This window comes from Equus caballus, chromosome 29 (genome assembly GCF_041296265.1).
Source record: "Equus caballus isolate H_3958 breed thoroughbred chromosome 29, TB-T2T, whole genome shotgun sequence".
Lineage (NCBI taxonomy): Eukaryota > Metazoa > Chordata > Mammalia > Perissodactyla > Equidae > Equus > Equus caballus.
Genome location: NC_091712.1, coordinates 33519930 through 33540693, shown reverse-complemented (window position 1 = coordinate 33540693; position 20764 = coordinate 33519930). Strand labels below are relative to the sequence as shown.

Below are 20764 nucleotides of genomic sequence, written 5' to 3'. Positions count from 1 at the left end.
TAAATGGAATGTTGCCAAACAGAATGATGTTCAAGGAAGGGGGGAGGTGGGCAGGACTGGAACCAAGACCATTGGTGTGAAAGGGCATGGGCGTGTTTGGGGAACTTCTGGTTAACTGATGTGGTTGGTGGAGGGGTGATGGGTGTATAGTGGGACTTGTTTGTGTTGGGGAGGATGGCTCTAGTGGTAGATGAGCCCGCACAGTTGGGGTCAGGTTGGGAAGAACTTTGAATGCCATGGATAACTTGCAAAGGAGTTTCAACTTTATCCTGTGTGGATGTGAAACCTTGAAGTTTTAAGTAGGGTGGAACGTAATCGGGTCTTTAGTTTAGAAAAGAAATTCCAGGAGCAGATGGGAGATAGCAGGTGGGAGTAGGGTTGCTGGGGGCGGGGGGGCCAGGAAAGAGTCCTGGAAGTAGACCAGGGTGAACTAACTGGAACTTGAACCAGACCAGTGGTGTAGGGTTGGAAGAACCGATGGGCATCTGAGAATCTTTTTAGCAGGAGACCTGAATATACTTGGTGAAGGGAATGAGAGAGAGAGGAGTGAAATAGACAGGGTTCTAGGCTGGGTTACTGGGTCGGTAGAAATGAGAGAGAATAGAGGAGAGAGAAGTTTTGGGATGAAGATACTGTTTTTCACTTTGGTTCTGGTGCTCTTGAGAAGCTGGTCAGGAGATTTAGCTAGAGAGCCCTGGTAGGCAGCTAGAAAGATGAGATTTGCACATGAGAGAGGCTAAAATTTAGTTAATGGCTAGGGAGCCATGAGGAGATGGGTGGTGGTGGAAACTGGAAACCACAGATTTTCCACGGGGAGGGCATAGACTAGGATGAAGGGAGGGCTGAGGATGCACCCTTGGGATCACTGATGTTTCATGGGAAGGAGAGGAGCAGGCAGAGATGGAGAGAAAATGGACGTAAAGGTAAGGAGAGGACTACATTATAGAATTCAGAAGAGTGTTTCAGGAAGGAGGCCAGGACCATCAAAGGTCGCACAAAAGACCAGTAGGATGAAGAGCAAGAAGAAGCCATTGAATCGAGCAATTGGGAGACCCCATGGTTCCAGTCAAGGGAAGAAGTCAGACTGAGGATTGCAGTGGGGCGTGGGCACCAGGCAGGAGCGGGCCACGCGCAGACTGCCATTTCAAGATGCAAGTGCCATCCAGTCCGGCTGGAAGCTTCCTCTATTCAGTTTTAAGCGCACAGTGCTTGTATTTTACAGTCCATGGTCAACTTGCTTTGACCTCTTTGTATTTTTAAAACGTTGTGACTCTCTCTTCCTGCTTGTGTTCCTAGGAATTTATTTCCTTGAGTTGTCTAAAGGCTTTCAGGGCTCTCAGATCATTTTTCTTGCTGTCTTCCTTTCTGCCGCCAGACTCCTCCCAGCCTCCTTCCCTCCCTCCCTCTCTCTCTCTCTCAGACAGACACACACACACAGGCACACACATCACTTTGTTGTGTAATTACATTGAAAGGGCCCAAACTCTTCATTCATGACTTTCTGCTTCTCATGGTTTTAATTAGCTTTCCTGGAACAGGGGAAGTGTCTTCAAGTGATTTCTATTTATTGCAGGAACAATAACAATTTATGCTAATCTTCTATCCCCTAGGAGGACCTGAGAGTTCTGTCTTTGGAAAGCTTAGAGAAGGTAAATGCACACGCTTTTGAGGCTAAATGAGGAAGCGAGGTGGATTTGCACCGTTGGGGAGAATGACAGCTCACCCAAAGGCAGGGTCTGACCCTCCATTTCTGTCACCTTCCATATTTGTGAGGCAAGCTCCCTGCTAATTGCATGCATCAGAGTATATTGAAAAGGACCTGGGAGGGGTTAGGAAACCTAAGTTTGCTTTCCTGAACCTTATCACTTGCATCAATATCTTCATTTGTCAAATGGAGCTGATGGTAACTTCCTGTAGACTTCTTGTGGTTGCTGTAAGAATTGGATTAGTTGATATATGCCAAAGCTCTTTGTAAATGTCAAGTGGTTCACAACATCTGGTACCCTACAATTATTCAGATGACTTATTTCTCCTTTACGGAGGTAATGGGTGAAAAAGTTTATCAAATTTTTCCAACATGTCCATCCCCAGGTAATGGCATTGAGTAGAAGAAGGCAGACTTTTTATTTTTTATTCTGGTAATATATACATAACATAAAATTTCCCATTTTGACCATTTTGAAGCGTACAATTTGGTAGCATTAAGTACATTCGCACTATTGGGTAACTATCATCATTATTCATCTCCATAACTTTGTCATTTTCCCAAATGGAAACTCTGTCCCCATAACTCCCCATTCCTTCCTCTCCCAGCCCCTGATAACCACCATTCTACTTTCTGTCTCAATGGGTTTGACTACTCTAGGTACTTCATGTAAGTGGAATCATACAGTATTTGTCCTTTTGATTCTGGCCCGTTTCACTTAGCGTAATTTCTTCAGGGTTCACCCATGTTGTAGCATGTGTCAGAACTCCATTCCTTTTTATGGCTGAATAATATTCCATTGTATGTCTATACTGTATCTTGTTTACCCGTTCATCCATTGATAGATATTTGGATTGTTTCCTCCTTTTGGCTTTTGAGAATAATGCTCCTATGAATGTGGGTGTACAAATAGCTGTTTGAGACTCTGTTTTTGATTCTTTTGGCTGTATCCTCAGAAGTGAAATTGCAGGCTAACTTTCAGTCTGAGATGATGAGACTATGAACTTGGCTTTGGCACTCTACTCAGCAGCTGTTGATAGAAACCCTTGGAGTCATGGAAGGGGGCGCCCTTGGCCATCTGGAGCCACCCTGTCCCCTTTCACAGGTGCCTCATTGTTAAGCCCCTAGCTGCTTAGCTCATGAAGCCTTTTATGTATCTGTGCCCATGGTCCTACCTACACCACGGGGTCCCAGATGGTCCATCCCTCCTGAAGTCAAGGACAAGGGCAGAGATGCCCTTGATCCAGGAGCTGCACTGTCTCACCTTGGCCTCAGCTTCCTGCAGCAGCTCACCAGCACTGGCTCTGCTGGAGACCCCTGGTGTCCTCCTCATTCCCTCATAGGTCAAGGGGTTGGTTCATGCATAAACCACACTTCTCACTCTGTTTCCAGGGAGAGAATGATCCACAGAACGAGGAAGCATTTTTCTCCTATGGCCTCCTAACAGCTACAGCTAAGCAGAGTACCTCCTCTGCGTTGGCCGTAGTCTGTTACTATTCATACAGATGGCAACTTGGTTGCTGATGCTAAAGGGCTTCTTTACCTTCTGGGAAATGGGCGTGGTTAATCTGACAGACTCAGGAGAGAAACCACTGTGATGTTGTCAGCATCAGGGACCCAAGTGGCAGATAGGGAAACTGAAAATGAATGAATGGAGTACCTGGCGTAAAATCACCCATGGCGCTAGAATCCTGGTCTTTCCTCGCTGATTTTTCTTTACCTAACATAGTTCTTGTTCTGCCTCCCGGAGGATGCAAAAGGGAGCATATACACAATGGTCCAGGATCTTCTTCCGTGTCAGAACCCTCACTGTGAGGTCAATCCACCTCAGTTTATCCCTGAGACAGAGGAGAGGGGGCGAGACAGCTCCTGGGTTGGAGGATTCCCTGAAGTTGTTATGGATTGGTTTTCTTGAGCGACAGCCATCGACAGTGATCAAGTGTCCCAGGGAATGTCTGATTCCATATATCACGCTGTGATAAATCTGTTGTGCGTTTTTATGTATTTATATTTCATAATTGCTGTTCTGCCTGGTTCCAGAAGGTTTCTGTCTATGCAGGGCATGTGGTACAGTGAGGGGGAAAATCCTGCGTGGCCAGTAATTTGTGGATTTGGGCAGAAGATCCTTGTTCTGACGTTTTCCATTTGGTTCTTTTGTAGAATGCCTATCTTCTGCCCCTCAGGTTATAATTAGATACAGACCTTGGAGATAGACGGACTTCTCTCACGAGAGTTCACGTTCCAGTAGGAAGTCAGTCCCGAAGACTCACAGTTAATTGCACTAAGAAGAGTGAATTCCTCTCGCTGGAAAGGATTTTAAAATATATGTTTGTCTTCCTTTAGTCCGTGACAGTTGCACATCCGTGTCAGACGGGTAAGGAGAGGGAGAGAAAAGTATGTTTTCCTTGCTCAGGCGGCTGTTTGATGTTGACTGAAGAACAAAGGCCCCGAGGCACCGGTATTGGGATGACATTGGTCCTTCTAGGGGTTTCTTTTGATGCAGTAGAGTTTGTCTCTCATTATAACTGTGAAGAAGCCATGTTTAGTGTCTCTCTGAGGACATAAGCGTGGCTTCTGAAAGTCTAGGGACGGAGGAGGACTCAGTGGGTCGTGGTTTTCCTTGGGTCACATGCACAGAGCCCAAGTTACTGAGGTCTGAAGTGGACAATGGAGGAGCCTGTTTCTGTTGCAGAGTCATTCCGGAAGTTCTGCCCGCAGGCACTGCCTGCTGGCAAATAGGGAGGTGGCAGGGTGGGGGACAAGGTGGCGCTGAGGTGCTGGCTCCAGCCCTCGCTGACCACGGGGGACCTCTCTGGAGAAATGGACTCTCTGGCCCGGACTGTCCTGGTTATATTTTCAGTTTGTTGCTCTGCCCCTGCAGAGTTAAATTTATATTTTCAGATAGGAAGGGCTCCCCTACTCAGGGCATCATGTGTGTTTCTGTTTGTTTGGTTTAGGGAAGAAGACTTGCATGTCCCCACCAATAATTAACCCGTGTCAATACCATGTGTTGCCCCAACTCATGCTTTAATTATATCCTTACCTATCTGTGAGAATTAATTCAATGTTTGCCGAGTGCTCTGAAATTTTCTTGGGATGAAAAGGCCCCCCGTGAGGAATGTAGAAATTTTAGTATTACTTTCTTGCTTTCCTGGGGTGTGGGTGCTGACATGCTCCTTCTGTGCAGGAACCTTCCAGGGAGCATCCATATTTGCTCCGAAGTGCCTATCGCAACGTTGCTCTGCGGGGTGGCAGGTGGCACTGGGAGGCAGCCAAACCCACGTGGACATCCACGTGTCCCTTTGCACGAGGGCACATTTGCGTGTGTGTACTTCTTTGCATAAAGAAGTTTGGTGGGGAGTGATGCTGGATAAAAAGTAACAGTCATGCTGGCGGTCGTTCTCATTGTTATTATTGCTCAAACTTGGGTAGCGGGATTGGAGGAGCCATTGTGGAGCCCGAAACTCCTGACTCTAAGCTGCTGCTTTTTCTCCCCCTTTGTTCACAGCGGGGCGTTTTCTGAAGTGGTCTTGGCCGAAGAGAAGGCAACTGGAAAACTCTTTGCGGTGAAGTGCATCCCCAAGAAGGCGCTGAAGGGCAAGGAAAGCAGCCTGGAGAACGAGATAGCAGTCTTGAGAAAGTAAGTGCCCGGAGGGCCCGACCCTCTTCCTGGACTAGCTTTGAATGGATGAGTCCCTAATCCAAGGGAAGGAGCAGGCTGCCTGGAGCTGACCTCTCAGAGGTCAAAGAGCAATCAGAAGCAGCCCACAGTAAGGACTTGGGCTCTGTTAACCAAGATTGACGTCCTGCAGTGCGTTCAGAGCACTTTTCCTCTATATATATTTTCTCAGAGCATTCAGAGTAGTCATTTGAGCTAGTTATTATTTCCAAAGGACACAGCCGTCGAGTAGACTTGGTTGTGAACTGAGACCCTGACACTCACTCTAGCTGGGTGACCTCTGGCCACTTACTACACTCTGTACCTCCTCCATAAACTGGAGTTAATTTATCTCCCCCACAGGGTGTTCTCAGGAGCTGTGAGATGGTGCTTGAGTGTTTGTAAAGCTCTTTCAACAGCACCTGCTACCTTAATAAGTGCTCAATAAAGGGTAGCTACTGCTGCCACTGCTGTGAGTACTGTTATTGTTTTGTTGTTGTTGTTGCTTTGTTTTCTAAGAAGGACGTGAAGCTTAGAGACTGAGTCATTTGTCCAACGCCTTGTACCTCGTATGTGGCAGAGCCTGGAATACTAACTCCACCAGTGTTATTTCTACACTCTTTGATGGGTTTCCCATTCTGCCACACACATGGCATCCACACCCATATGTTCCATACAGTTCACTATTTAAGTGCTTCACCTCTTCCTTGAGTTTTATTTTTGCTCCCCATGTGTAGTAGAACCAAATAAAAAAATTTCACCTCCAGCATTACAGTATGCACAGAACCCTTCTGATGTGGCTGGATCCACCCAAAATATGATTTTTCATTAGCATGGTGTCCAGCCTGCTCCCTGTATCATCATGATCAAGCCCTTCCCCCGTGTCTTACAAGGTTTTGGGGGAACAAACCCTTATATGGTACCTGCTTTTGCATGTTTGGAGTGTATCTGAGTGTTGTGCTCTGAAATTCTTAAGACCTTCTATTAATAAAAGATGTTAGAAATATCCTTGAAATTTTTGGGGTTTGGAATCAGCACATAGCAAGAATTGCTGTACAGATAAGCAGAGCAGAACGGGAACAAGCCTTGTAGGGCTCAAAACAAAGTGTTACACTCCCCACATTCTTCCTGAATAAGCCACCTTCCCACTTCTGTCTCTCGGGGACCAACAGTGCCCGCTGAACGATGCTTTGCTGCATCAGGACAAACCCAGCACCCCAGGTGGTGGGGACAGCTCGTCCTGTCCTGCAACATATGTAGTATGTGTTCCAGAACCAATGGGTCTTGATAGCTCGTTAGTGTAAGGGATTTTGCTTACTGTTTGCTTGGTTTCTAGGTTCCCTGGATTGTCTGTTAGGGACCCAAAGAGTTTCAGATTGCCCTATGGAGGATTGCATGAAATGATTCTGTGGAAGAGAATTTGGGAAAACAAATTACTCTAAGTGCATTAGCATCAAGCAGGAAAATACGATGTTAATGAAACATTTATTTAAATTGCTCATTTTCCAATATGAAATCAGCTCTTGGAGAAGAGGGTATTGGCTGGGTATTAAGTTGCAGCCGCGTTGCAGACATTTGACATTTTTGGTGGAATTCTGGGTGGGCCCAGAGCCTTCCAGAGCTTCTGCCTTGGGCGCAGGGGCTGCCCGCTGCTGAATCAAGGATGGTGCCTTTATCTTTATGTGACTCCCTGATATTTTATGTGACTCCCTCCTTTGAAGCCACAAACCCAGGAAAGTCAGTTTTCATTCTCCGTGTTATTTTCCGTCTACACGGGCAGGGGGTGTGGATGTGGGCTTTATAAGCCAGTCTTGGTTTATGCCACGGTCATTCTGCTTTAATTAGTGTCTCCGCTGTGTGCCTCACAGTAACCACTCCCAGGGAGGGGGCGATTAAAAGCAGGGAGGGCCAGGAATTTGGAATAACTCATTGTAGCAGTTTCTCCGTGTCAGCTCTTGGAGCGCCTTGATGGGTGACCCTTCTTTCGGGAATAAAGAACAAAGAAATGATTTCTCAGGGGTTACGAAGGTGATCTGTCTCCTCTACCGATTTTTTATTTGGTCCTCTGCCAATGATTTACAAGTGGAATAGGAGGCAATTGCACATCATAAGCAGCCGAAAGCACAGCATATGAGTTGTAAAGAAAATAGTTTTGGAACCACTGATACAATGCCGTCCTTGGAACATTCATTCATTTAACCATTATTTGTTAAATTCCTATGTGTCTGGCGGCACTGCTAGGCACTGAGCTGGAAAAGATAAGATGCAGTTCTTGCCCTCCGGAAGCTCCCAATTTGTTGCTAAACGAGTGCAATGATGTAGACGCCGGGAGAGAAGTCTGACCACGGGCTCGAGGGTGGGGCTGCCCAGTTCCTCCTTTAGGGTCGGATGTGAGGAAAGGTTTCACGGAGGAGGGGGTGGGTCCAGACAATGAGCGTATTTTGCTGGGGGCGGAAAGGCAGAGGGATGTTCCAACCAGGAGGAGCAGCCCAAAGAGACGTAAGGAGATGGGCGGCAGGCTGGTGCCCTGGGAACTCCACGTAGCTCATCTGCCCAGGCAGAGGATTCCAGGGGAGGCACGGGAGACCAGAGGCTGGAGAGGTCAGATTGTGGAGGCCTTGTATATCCCACTTTAGCCTTTGAACTGTGTCCTGTAGACAGTAACGAGTCATTGGAAGGTTTTAATGAAAGGAGCAATGTGATCAGGAGTATTTCATAAATATTATTGTGGCAGGACTTAGAAAGATAGATTGGAGGGGGAAAGACTCCATACAGGGAGAGCCGTTAGCAGGCCATTGGAGGAGTCTGGGAAGCAATGAGTTAAAACAGGAGCTATGGGTTGGGATGGAAGAGACATATAGGAAGGTGAGCACAAAATGGAATCTTCAGGACTTAGGAATTTGGAAGGGGCGGGGAGAGGGTTGAGGGGAGATAGATTTAGGATAACGACCAGGCTTCCGATTGAATAACTGGGTGGATAATGACCTCATTAACTGAGATGAGAAATACAGGAGCAGGAGGGCAGGCAGTGAGTTCTGATTTGCACGTACAGAGTTTGAGGTTCTTGGGAATGGCCGAGTGGAGGCGACCAGTTGACTACGGAGGTCTGAAACTCAGCTGTGATTTAGGCTTGCTGGATGTTAAAGTTTTCCAAAAGAACATATAAAAAAAACCTTTTGGTATTTTTCATAAGTAAATCATTGTAGACGATTACCTAAGGCACCTGCTTTATTCTGAATTCTGCCACGTAGCCTGGGCATTTGTATATTTCTGCACTATTTTTCATCCACGTTGGCCCCTTTGGGAGACTGCTCACCCTCCTAGTGCTGACTTTATTGCAGGGTGAGAGATTTATGTATTTCATTGGATTAGAGTAATGCAGCTAATATATCCTTAAGGATGGCTTTATACTTGCTCTGAAAATAGTTCCAAAATGAATTTTCTACTTGATACATAGATATTAAGGCAAGCTCAGAGGGAATCAGAAGTGGCAAGCATCCTAGTGGGTGGTGGCTGTGCAGCAGAGAGAGCTGCTGGTCTGACTTGGGCGTTCAGAGAGCAGAATATGGATGGTTCAGCACGAGCTTTCGCCAGAGGCTTGGTTAGCTCCAGTCCCACGATTGGAGTATTTTATGCATTGTGAAATATCACATCATCAGGGTTACATACCCTGGGTTGGATTATAGAGCTTATGGTTTCTGTGGTGTTATTTACTTAGAGGGCCGGCACTGCCCAGATCTAATTTCAAGGCAACACATAAAGCATTTTTGCAGAAGTAGAAAGGCAGATCTGTAAACAGTCTGCATTTAAATGAGAGATGAAGAGAGGAGATGCAGAAGGCAGGAGAATGGGAAATGGGAGAAGTGAACCAGAGGTACAGAGAGTAGCCTTTTTACCAATAGTTGGGGAAACCAAGGCTGAGACTGTTAAAGAAGCACCATCTGAATGAAACGTGGCACCGGAATTCAACCTGCTCCTTTAATGGTTGCTTGTTCGGCTGCAAAGATAGATGATCTTGCCCGGAGAAGGGGCTTGGGCAGGAATTGCTTTTAAATTGCCTGTTCTCCTCCATCTGGGTACGCTGGGGAGTCTCAGCTGATGGTCTCTGCCTTTTTCTAAGTCAGTGGTTCTCAGCCCCGGTTGCGCGTTAAAATCAGCTGAGAAGCATTTCAGATCGTCCTGAAGCCGGGGCCCCATTCTAGACCAACTGAGTTGGAATTGGAGGTGACGATGGGCACTGGAAATTTTAAAAGGCACCCTCATCCACCCACTGATTCTAACACACAGCCAACTCTGTGCTGAGACAGCTGTCCTGGGGTCCTCGCCTCCTGGTCTCACCTCCCAGGGGATGAAGATGCTCTGCATGTGTCCAGGAGTATGGAGAGAGGTGTGCACACGCATATGCACAGACACACCAACACACCAGATGGTGTTTCCTTTAGGAGAGAGGTTTCATTTAAAGCAGCAAACTCAAATGTGGTCCCTTTTGAAGAGCTGGATTTCATTATAAGAGAGGGCAGTGGACTTGAGCCCATCATCTCATCAGTGGGGAGCAGGCACCAGCCACTGGCTAGGTTCCAGAGTGAGAACCTGGCTTTTTGAGGGTGGCAGAAGAAGCAGGGGCATCATGGCCATTCCCGGCCTGGAGAGGCCGGCATAGGGGTCAGTCAAGTCAGCACAGCTTGGCTCTGAGCACATTATCAGGGGTCAGGGCTGCTAGAGCCAGCCCCTGCCAAAGCCCAGGATTCTCTGTGGCCAAGGTCATGATGGGCCGCAGGAAGAGTCCTGGGGCTGAACCTTCTGGAGGGAGAGGGGATGAGCCCCATAACCAGGCGGGGGCAGGACTCCAGAGGCCTGGGCGCTCTTGCAGTAGCTTGATTCTCTGGTTCTCTTGGACCAGACACGTTTCTCGCTGTGCAGCCTAACTCGAGGGAAGGCAGCTTGAGCTCCCAAAGGAGAAGACAGCTGGTTTTGTATTAAGTAATAACCTTCAGAGAAAGGCTTCTCTCTAGATTAACTCATTTGAATCTGGCTTGCTTCTGCTCTCACTGCTTTGTTCTGATGGCAGGCTGGCCTCCTTCAGTTGTTTAAATCACTGCCAAGCGCCAGTTTATTGTGTGTTAGAGAAACACACGCTTCAATAGAAATTCATCAATTCAGGGTGAACAAAACCACTTTTCCAATGACTGAAAATGGCCAAGCTGGTGAAGCTGATCCTTGAGTTTCTCAGGCACCGATGCAGCTTCTTTAGGATCTATCTGATCTGCCTAGAAGGTGATGTTCTCTGGAAAGGTAGAATTAGAATTAAGGACACAAGTGGGAAGTGTGAAAAGTGGTGACTAGAGGCCATGTGATAACAAATAGGAAGGCAGTGTATCTTTTATGATCCTAGAACCCTTGGCTACCCTGGAAAAACCTTACTGAAAGTTCCCTGAATTTCAAAAAAACATGCAATTCAAGTAAACCGGGGTTGAGGGATGTGGTAAGTTATTTCGTGGTGGTTATTGTTGTATCATGTGTGTGATTAAAATCACAGTCTTGCCAAGCGTGGAGCATGCACGTGTGGGCGTGTCTGCTGCATGACCCCAGGCCTGCTGGGGTTGACAGAACTCATGTTGACACAACTCATCCTGGACCTGTGCCACCAGGCTCTGTGAAAGCATCGAATCACGAAGAAGAGCTGACACTCTTTCCAATAGCCCTCCCAGAGACCTGACCTCAGAATCTTGCCTGATGTGGGGTCCTTCCTTCTCTTTTGCTCTGGGAGCCCTGTGGACCTGACCCCTGACTGAGGAGTCTCTCCCTGCCAGGCAGACAGTGTAAACTCAGTTCTGTTCAGACCACCATTAGCAGTCCGTTTATTTCACCTACCAATAGGCGTGTATATAAGATATAAAATTGGTCTGATGCCAGCGCATCTTTACAGCCACGGAGGACACATTTGGTGCTTCCGAGTGGCCTTCACATGGCTGTGTCCATAGTGGATAATCCAGGACATCTTCTGTTTGATTTGAGATCCCAAATCGATTATTAGTTCTATCAGCTTCTTGGGCATTGCTTACAGAACTCCAAGAATGGAAGGGAAATTGAATCGGTGGTGTCCCTTATGACAAAACAGAGATGTTCAAATTAGCCTGAGCAGGCGTGTTAGTTTATCTGTCCAGTGACCATGAACTTCTGGGGCCCCTCCCTGCCTGTGGTTTCTGCTTCCCAAATATTGCATGAAGTGTGGCTCTCGTGGAATGGTTTGTCTCCCTTTCTTCAGTCCTTGCTCCCACAGCACTCTGCAAATGAGAGCTCAAATGCATGTCTGTGTGGACCCTCCCCACTCTAATGCCACAATGTCCCCTGCTTGATGGAATCCAGGCTCCTTTGTAAACAAGCCCCTGGCTTTGTGATCTTGCTCTGGTACCCCTCCCCACCCCCACGCCCCATGTTTCAGTTTAGTTCCCCCGAAAGGAACAGGTCATTCAGGCCTCTGCGTCGCCCTCCCCGTCCTTCCTGCTTCAATGGGCTAAGCCTCAGTTTGAGATGCCCCCTCCTTCAGGATTCCCCCCATGATTGTCCTTGCCTAGGTGGGCTCTTCCCTCTGAGACCCCACGGCACCAAGGTTGACCTCTATCCCTCCTGATTCTGTGAAGACTCTGTGAAGTCTGCCTCTTGAGACTGAATTTCCTGAATCCAGGCCTGAATTATACAGGCATGATGGTGAGAATGGAGGCAAGGGGTGAGTCGGGGTGATTCACCGTGGAAACGCTGGACTTGGCTACTGACTTGGCGAAGTGGGATTAGGGTAAGAAAGAAATCTATGCTGACTTCCAGTTCTCTCTGGCTTTGGTGACCCAGAGGATGGCAGGTCCATCCACAACATGGGGCATTCTAGAAGAGGAGGCAGATTTGAGAGGAAGATGATTCTCCTATGCCAACAGAGCAGATTGAACTCTAGTCTGGCTGTTCCTACCACCTTTTCTACTATATATATTACTCTGTAGATATTTAGAGTCGTTGAAGAAACAATGTGTTTTATCACACTTTTAGAAACAGTGTCAATTATTTGCAAGCTTACTTCCTGGCGCCGTCTCCCTGCCATCTAATCTGGATATGTGCTTGGGGAGTTCAGGCTTTGTGTGAATTTGTTGGTGGTTTAAATTTCTCTAATAATAGATCTTGGCAAATGTTTTTCCCCTTCTTCTGTAAACTTACTTAGCTAATGATTTATACCAATTTCTCTTCAATGATTCCAACAGAAGTGTATATATATCATGTAGCCTAACATTCCTTAAAAATTCAGAATTGCTTACACTGAGGATGACACACACGAAAGATGAAGTGCAAGAAGTCCTGAGATAGACTAGGATGGCAAATATAGAAAAAGAAATAAATATACACCGAAGGTTTGCTGTTTCTTTTTGGTTAAACTTTAGGTTGTGTCAGTTCTGTTTTCTGTGTGGTTTTGGCATTATTTATATGAGTAGATAAATGATTTTAGTGAAGTTTTGTTGATGACTCATTCATTATCTAGCTTAAATTATGTATAATTGGGTGAATAAATTTTATTTTACATATTTGTAGTCCACGGTTATCATTTGGGTGGTTGAAACAGTTACCATTTTAAAGCTGAATAACTGATTCTTTTTCTCAAAGTCAGTTCAAAATTGAGGCCAGAGTCTTAGGTAAGTGGGCTGAAGTTTGTAGGAAATATGCAATTAAAGGAATCGTTTCTAAAGTAGTGGTGGCATGGAATTTGGTAAATGGGGTTTAATATCCATTTTGATAGCCATTTGCATTTTTCTTTTATAAGTATGTAAAAAATAGCGTTGACTATATGATTCAGATATGTGGTTAGGTATCACCGGGGCCCCAAAGACTTGCAAGGATATTTGTAAGCAAATACAGCAGCATGAAGATGTGGTATTTTTGTTCTTGTTGGAGGCCACAGAACAGGTGTGTAAATACACACACCCCATACATATGTGTATACATGCATGTTTGTACACATACATATACCTGTATATGTACATACATATATGCGCATATACACGTATGTACACATATACACATTTTAAATACATTTTAGTTTTTTATATCTTTCCACTGAAGAGCAAAAAATTCTTTTTGCTTAATTTAGTAACTATACCCTCAAGGCTGTCAAAAACCTTCTGTCTGGGGAGCTACATAAGATAATAAGGCATCTGAAAAGCCTTTTCGAACTTGAAAATGTTCAAGTGTTAGGGATTATGCAAATGGTAGGTATTCCCACTCTCATTATACTATTGTAAGAACTCAGAACATCTCTGGGAGAGGTAAGAGCAGAAACTGTGGTATCCATTTTACGAAAGGAGAAACTGAGGTGCCGAGCGTGTAACTGGGGTGAGTGATGGAGCGAGGGAGACAGCAGAGGCTTGTGGAGCTGTTCTCCAGCTTTTAGGGTACCCAGCCTTCCCCTCTGGTAGGAAACAGCCTCTGGAACTTTGGATGCTCTGGGAACAACTCATAGGAATCCGAAACCTCATGACTCCCAACGAATAGTGAGAAATAGATGTCAGCAGATTTCAATGGATAATAGATGTCCATAGATGTTAACAGAGTCATTGAAATAACTGTCAATTACTTAAATTAATAGACTGATAACTCTAAAATCAGAGTTCAACCCTTTGTCCCAACCTAGTCAACTGAAATCTAGAGCAATTTATATCTATCCTTTGAGATTTTAAATACAGATATTCTTACTTTGTCATAATTTGGAAACTAGCTGGGGCTTCTACAAGCCTTGTTTTATGTAACTTTTATAGTAAACCTATCAAGTGGATATTATTTTCCACGTTTTTTTCACGTTTTATCTTATCTACATATCCAGATGAGGAACTGGGATTTATTTAAGAAATTTCCGGAGGCCATGTAAGTCCTGACAGGTCGAGCAGGAAGTCAGACCCAGGTCTGTCTGTCTTTCCTGTTATTGCGTTCACCTGGTTTCCCCATAGTCTCTCTTTAAGTCAGGGCTGCATGTTCTTGATGTTGGCAACAGCCCGCCGCATGTAGGGGGTTCTCATTAACGATGAAAGAATGCGTCTCTTGTCTATTTTATACTGCCATCCTAGAGGTAGTATCGAGTCTTGGTGGACACCTGAGAACCAGCGTTAAGTTTTCATCCGACTACGCTGGTCACTCAGAAGCTGTTTGACCTTGGGCAAATTATTTCAGCTCTGTGCCTCCATTGTCAGGAAATGGGGGATGTTAGTCTTTGCCTCACATAATTGCTGTAGGGATTAAAGAATCAGTGCATGCGAGGCACTTAGAACAGGCCTGGCACATCGCGTGGGCTCTCCAAACGTTTGCTGCTGGTGTTATTAAGTGTCTGGGGGGCATCTTGCTAGACTGTGGAATAAGGAAAGGTGCCTCCCAGAGGTCACCTTCCACAGAAGTAGGAAGTCTTGACTGCCTGTACACGCCCTGTGGGAGCCCAGGGAAGCCCTGCTGGCAGAGGGCACAGTGCCCACAGGAGTGAGGTGCTGGCTCCCATCCAGCGGAGAGGGTACCACAGTGATAATACCCAGTGTCACTGCAGAGTTCTCAAGAATATGTCAGCTTTACACTTTTTTTTGCCGAAAAAACCATGAAAATGGCTGCTCTCTTTGTCTCTCTTACTGTCTGCTTCCCCTAACATTACAGTCCCAGAGCATTACAACTGGAAAAGGAGCTTAGAGATCTCGGTCCAGCTCTCTTGACTTCCAGATGAAGAAACAGGTCCAGAGAGGTTAAGTGACTGGTCGAAGGTCACGCAGCTAATCCAAGCAGATGTGCGGCCAGAACGATGGTTTCTGGCCTCCTCATTCAGAACTCTTTCTACATAAGCACACTGGCTTTCTTGTAGAGCATCCCTCAGGAGAATGCAAGAAAATAACTCTTCCTCGTCTTTAAAAGCCCCGTGGTATGTTTGGCGGGGGCTAAAGACTCTGCCCTTGTAGCTTGGCCAGATTCCAGCCTGAGACACTGAATCTGGTTTCAGAAATTCCCCTGGTGATTTCAGTTAGACGCGCTGTTCTTTCTGCGTCCCCCTCCTTCTCGGTGATTCAGAGTTGCTGCGGGCTGCTGTGATTGCTCTCCTGTTCGGCCCCAAGCTGCCTCTGGTTCTCTGGAACTCACTGGAAAGGGGTTCCGAGGCCAGCCTCCCAGCCTATTAGAGAGGAAACATTGGGAATGCTTCCTTCCCGTTTCAGGTGCTTTGATGACGTTGGGCCTTTGTGCCAGTTTCTTGTCAATAGGATAAGATACCACTCCTCAGAAGTGCAGTAGGAAGAAGCCAGCTGCAGACTGTGGAAGCGTTTGGAAAGTATGGAAAGTGCCACTCTGTTGTGAGGTTATAATCCGGGAAAGCACTTCCACTCTCTCCATTCAGCTGCAGGCCAGGAAGGCATGCTGAATACCCGAGTCCTGCTCCTGGTCCTTATTTGCCCTGCTTGACCCTTTGCTCTCTCTGTACCTTTCTGGAATGTTCTAGAAACAAAGGGAGGCTGCCTTGTCACATACTGTCAGGGACATCAGAGTGGGTTTAAGGGACATTGAGTCATCCTGAGGGTGGCCCACAGAAGGGGAAGCCACTGAGCAGAGCCTGAGTGAACCACTGCTGTTCTGTTCTGTACTGTTTTCAGGGTAAGCCCACTTGTTCAAGGAGCCATGGAATTTTCTTCAATGGCGAACTGTTAATACATCAGTATGCAACTCTTTCTAGGTATAAAAGTAAACTTACAGAAAGAAGTTTTCACTCAAGCGTTACATCTTCCTTGGGAGTCTCCTTTGCTGCAGAGCAAAGGGTAATGTGGCGATTTCTTGAAGATGAATGCTCCCTTGGGCTTAGTTAAGTTGGTTTGTTTGAATTGTGTTTCCATAAATCCAAACCCGATTGCCTAGCTGTAAATATCTGGTGTGTTGTTGTGCGTGTTTGTTTAATCCTAGTAGGGCCCAGGACAAAGCCACTTGATACAGCCACTGGGAGAGTGGCCCTAAAGGATAGCAGAGTACAAATTGCGTGCGGTGCCTCAGGTCTTGGGTGGAATGTTGGCGATATCTTGTATACCGTAAAAACCTGGGAGGCAAATTTGTTTTTGAGAGCATTTTCCTGTTTAACTTTGTAAAGGTCCCATTTTCTGTTGGATTCAGAACACACAACACTGTAGGGCCCTGGAAACTCCCACACTGCTGTCACTCAGGTTTTCTTTAAAGATGTCAATAGATTGGTCGGAACTTTGATTGACTTATTCTCGGGCCCAGAATTAGTTCCTCCCTCCCCCCCCTCCCTCCCTCGTCTCTCCCTGTCTCTCTCTCTCTGTTTTGTCTTTTTTTTTTGGAGTGCTTCATTTCTTGAAACCTTGGAGAAGATAGTAGGATAGGTCAGTAAGCTAAATCTGACCCACCAACAGTATCCGTGAATAAGTTGCTTAGTGTCACTCATACCTCAATAAAACTGAAAAAAAAAAACCCAGTTGCTTATTGACATAATTTCCTGGAGGAATATGGCGAGTAGTTTTTACTTTCCAAAATGTAGTCATTTAATTAAGCGACGCAGATTTCATTGTGCAGGCTGGCATGCTTTAGCTGACAGTTTGGGGACAATCATTATTAAGTTGTTATGAAGTCTGTTACTATTATTCTTCAGTCAGTATAACTTTTCCAGAAAGACAATATTCCTCTTTAAAAAATGATTTAGAACGAGTGTTTTTTTTTTTTTCCTTTATAAAGACCATAGTGTCAAACAGTATAGTACAAACTTCTGAATGGAAACTTTGTTCTGAAGAAACTACTTGCACAAGAAATATGCTGGAATATTTTCACAATATTGTTGCCGAGTCGGCTGAGCAGATGGCAATGAGACTGCGTATGTATCTCAGACGCTTGTATTCTCTGTACTTAAGAATTCAGTTAGTGCGTACACTTAATCTCCTTTTGCGGTAATGAGCTGCATTCATACTTGCATAAACCATAATTTTTTGAATGAAATAACCCATAGTATCAATGCATCATTTAGAATTTTTTCATTGTATCTTTTTTTTGAATGGTATCCACCATGACATTTATTATATTAAAATCTTGTTATTTTGAACTTGGTTTACTCAGGATAGATCTTTACAGAAATTTATCTTTTCTACTGCTCTTAAAAATTGTGTGGTGAGCCTATGATAAATAAAAAACACTTATGAAGGTCTTCTAAAACCTACCTAGGGGGCCGGCCCAGTGGCGTAGTGGTTAAGTTCACGCAGTCCGCTTTGGGGCCTGGGTTCGGAGGTTTGGGTCCCAGGTGTGGACCTACGCCACTCATCAAGCAATGCTGTGGTGGTACCCCACATACGAAATAGAGGAAGAGGCGCACAGGTGATAGCTCAGGAACAATCTTCCTCAAGCAAAAAGGAGAAGATTGGCAGCAGGTATTAGCTCAGGGCCAATCTTCCTCACTAAAAAAAACACACAACTCCCCCCCACCTCCTCCCCCCCACCTAGGAAAGTGACTATTTCTTGAAACTAGTATGCTAAATGTTGGTAATTACCATTTGACTTAAGTATATGTGGCTGTGACCCTGGGTAGCTATAGGTTCAACAATCTGCAAGTATTGAAATAGTTCAACTCCCTTTAAAAATATTTTATAGCTCAGACTTTTAAATAGTTTAGATTTGTCCTCTTCTAATTACTCTGGATTGGAGAGCTCTTAAATCTCCTTAAGAAGATCACGTCACACTTCCAAGATTGTTGATTTTGTCCTAACCTGTAATTCTCCGCCCTGCCCCCCCCCCCATTTACCTCTTCAAGATGTTAGTGTTGTGGGCTCCCCTCTGGCTGTATTCACATCGTCTCCTCTGCCTGGACTGTACTTCCTCCGGACTGGTCTGGCCTCAGTTGGGGTCTCATCTTCTGGTACTTGGCTGCTCGGAGTGTGGTCCGCAGACCAGCAGCATCAGCATCTCCTGGGAGCTTGTTAGAGATGCAGACTCTCCAACCCCACCCTGGACCCACTGAATCAGAATCCCAGGTGGTTTCTGTGTACATTTTCCTTTGAACTATGGTCCAGGAAACTTTCCTTTGGAACCCAAGATGATTTAACTGCCCCTTCTGGTATTTTCCTCCTTTGTAACACTTATCACAATATAGAGTAATTGCCCATTTCTTCATCTTTCTTTCTCACTACTTTGAAAGCCCCTCAAGCATAAGGATGGTATCTGAGATCCAGATGTATTTCTAGTGTCTGGCAGAGTCCCTGCTACATAGTAGGTGCTTTGTATGTTTTTGTTGAATTGGATTATACCAGTTTCACAAGCGGGAAGATGGAGGAAGACAATATGCATTCTCTTTCCTTTAAAAAAAAAATCAAAATGCTTTATTTCCTTGAGTGAATAGAATCTTTAAGTATTTTGAAAATATAAGACATCTAGCCTAACAAAAATGTTTTGAGAGTAGCAAATTTGTATTCATTTCAAAGATGGAAATCAGCATTAAAAAACTGAAAAAAAAAAGTTTCAATATAATGCATTAAATCCTAGTGGAATTGGCACAGAATTTTCAATTTTCTTGTTGGTTCTTCTCGGATGGGATGCGTAATACTCTTTTTAAAATGCAGCTCGCAGAGGGGACTGTGTGAATGGCATGCCAAAGACATACCCCTATTGTTTAAAAGAATTCTGGTTGAGATCTGCCTCTCATTTCACAGCTTCTCCAGAATTTTAAATATGAGAAGACACTATTAATGGCTCTAAAGTTTCAAGGAGGAAACTACCTTCCGGAAAGAAAGTGGTCCTGTTTTGAGCTGAATTAATAGATTTTATTTCTTGAACCTTCTTGATCACTGTACAGACACGTTCAAAAATGAGTAAGACCCAGTCTGCGCCTCAAAGAGCTCACAGCTGGGATATGGAGCCTTCCAAGAACACCAACAAGCATGCATAGAAGTGGCCTGAGCACGCCGTAGGAGAGGGGCAGAGGTTCTGCAGAGGGGTTCAGAAGAGGGTCCATCATGGCCAGTTGGTGAGTCAGAAGAGGTGCATTGGGATGAGCTTGAAGGATGGATTGGCTTTTCCAGTTGATTGGCTTTTCCAGGGTGGAGGCAGTGGCAAGGGGAGGCGTCTCAGTGGATGGAACAGGTAGAATGGTTATAGACAGAGAGATGAGTTTGGGAGTGTGGCTGGGTGTTTGAGAAAATGCGAGTGGGAAGGGGCGGGCAGGACCGGGGTCAGAGCACAGAAGTGCTCACCTGTGAGGCTAAAGGGTTTGTCCTTCATCTGCTAGGCCATGGGGCAACAACTGAAGAATTTTGCCTAGAGGAGGATTGGGAGGGAGTCCTGGAAAGATTAAGGATGACTCCTGAGGTGGCGTGCAGGATGGAGGAGGATTAGAACGAGTCAGAGACCACCTGGGATATGCTGTGAAAGTCCTGGCCAGAGGCGGGGAGGGGCCCTGAGCAACCAGGCAGACCTCTCTTGAGACACTGGGAAGGAGGACCAGTGGACCTCTGCCTGTAGTGAGAGGTAAGGAGGGAGGGAAGTGAGTTTTGAAGTCTGAGTGACTAGGAATGTGCTGGGACCATTGACAGAGAATTCAAGAAAACGGCAGGACACGGTGCTGTTCATTTGGACATTTTTCTTTCCTTCCGACAGGCTGTCTAATGACGGAATTAATTAATATGACCCCATACGCTGAGAGAAATCAGGCCAGGCCTGAAAGCAATGAGGCTGCGGGCCCACAGCACTGTAATGGAAAATCATACTTGTTTCAGTTAGCGATGCCCGCAGGAGAGATGTGCTGTGGCGGGGACATTGGCCTGGGTAGGAGAGAGAGAGCATGATGGAAGTGGATTGCTTTACCGTTACTGAGGGCTGATTTACACAGACACCAAGGAAGAGACTGAATATTATGATGGTGTATTATGGTTAGCACTGTCAAGATGCGTTATACTCATTAGGACCAAAATCCAGGCCTATGAGCTAGGTCATATAGTCTGGATTTTTAAGATGGACCAAATGAATTATTATTGGCAGTATAGAGTGGGAGGAGTCATCCTCTCAAGTTCCAACTTCTAGAACAGTGCTTTCTACCCTGTAGATTTCCAGGATTTCACAATGCCCCTTGTTTTCTGCTTCCTTCTTTCTTCTTCCCCTCTTTCCTTCCTCTTGCCTTCTTTCACTATGAAACTTCTTCAAGTAGTGTTTTTACGTCTACTGCTGTACTCCCTCACTCATCAATTCATTCACCAACCCCTTACAACATGGCTCCTGCTTATCCATGGTACTGAATTGGTTTCCTCGAAGATCACCGATTCATTTTGAGTTGCCAGACATCATAGCCTTTTCAAAGTATAGATTCCTGTTGGTTTTTCTGAAACATTAGACTCTGTTGACCAGTACTTGACCAACACTCTGTT

The 20764-nt window shown here is 45.5% G+C and overlaps 1 protein-coding gene across 5 annotated transcripts in view; it reads left to right on the top strand.

The window, feature by feature from the left end:
- The window catches only part of CAMK1D (calcium/calmodulin dependent protein kinase ID), a 390404-nt gene that overhangs the window by 143915 nt on the left and 225725 nt on the right, over positions 1 to 20764 (top strand). For all 5 annotated transcript variants that reach the window (XM_070255354.1, XM_001499103.6, XM_070255352.1 and 2 more), the window contains exon 2: positions 5214 to 5345. Coding sequence is in view for 3 of the 5 variants with exons in the window: in XM_001499103.6 (XP_001499153.4) it covers positions 5214 to 5345 (132 nt within the window). In the remaining 2 variants the exon portion in view is untranslated. The remainder of the gene's footprint in view (positions 1 to 5213; positions 5346 to 20764) is intronic.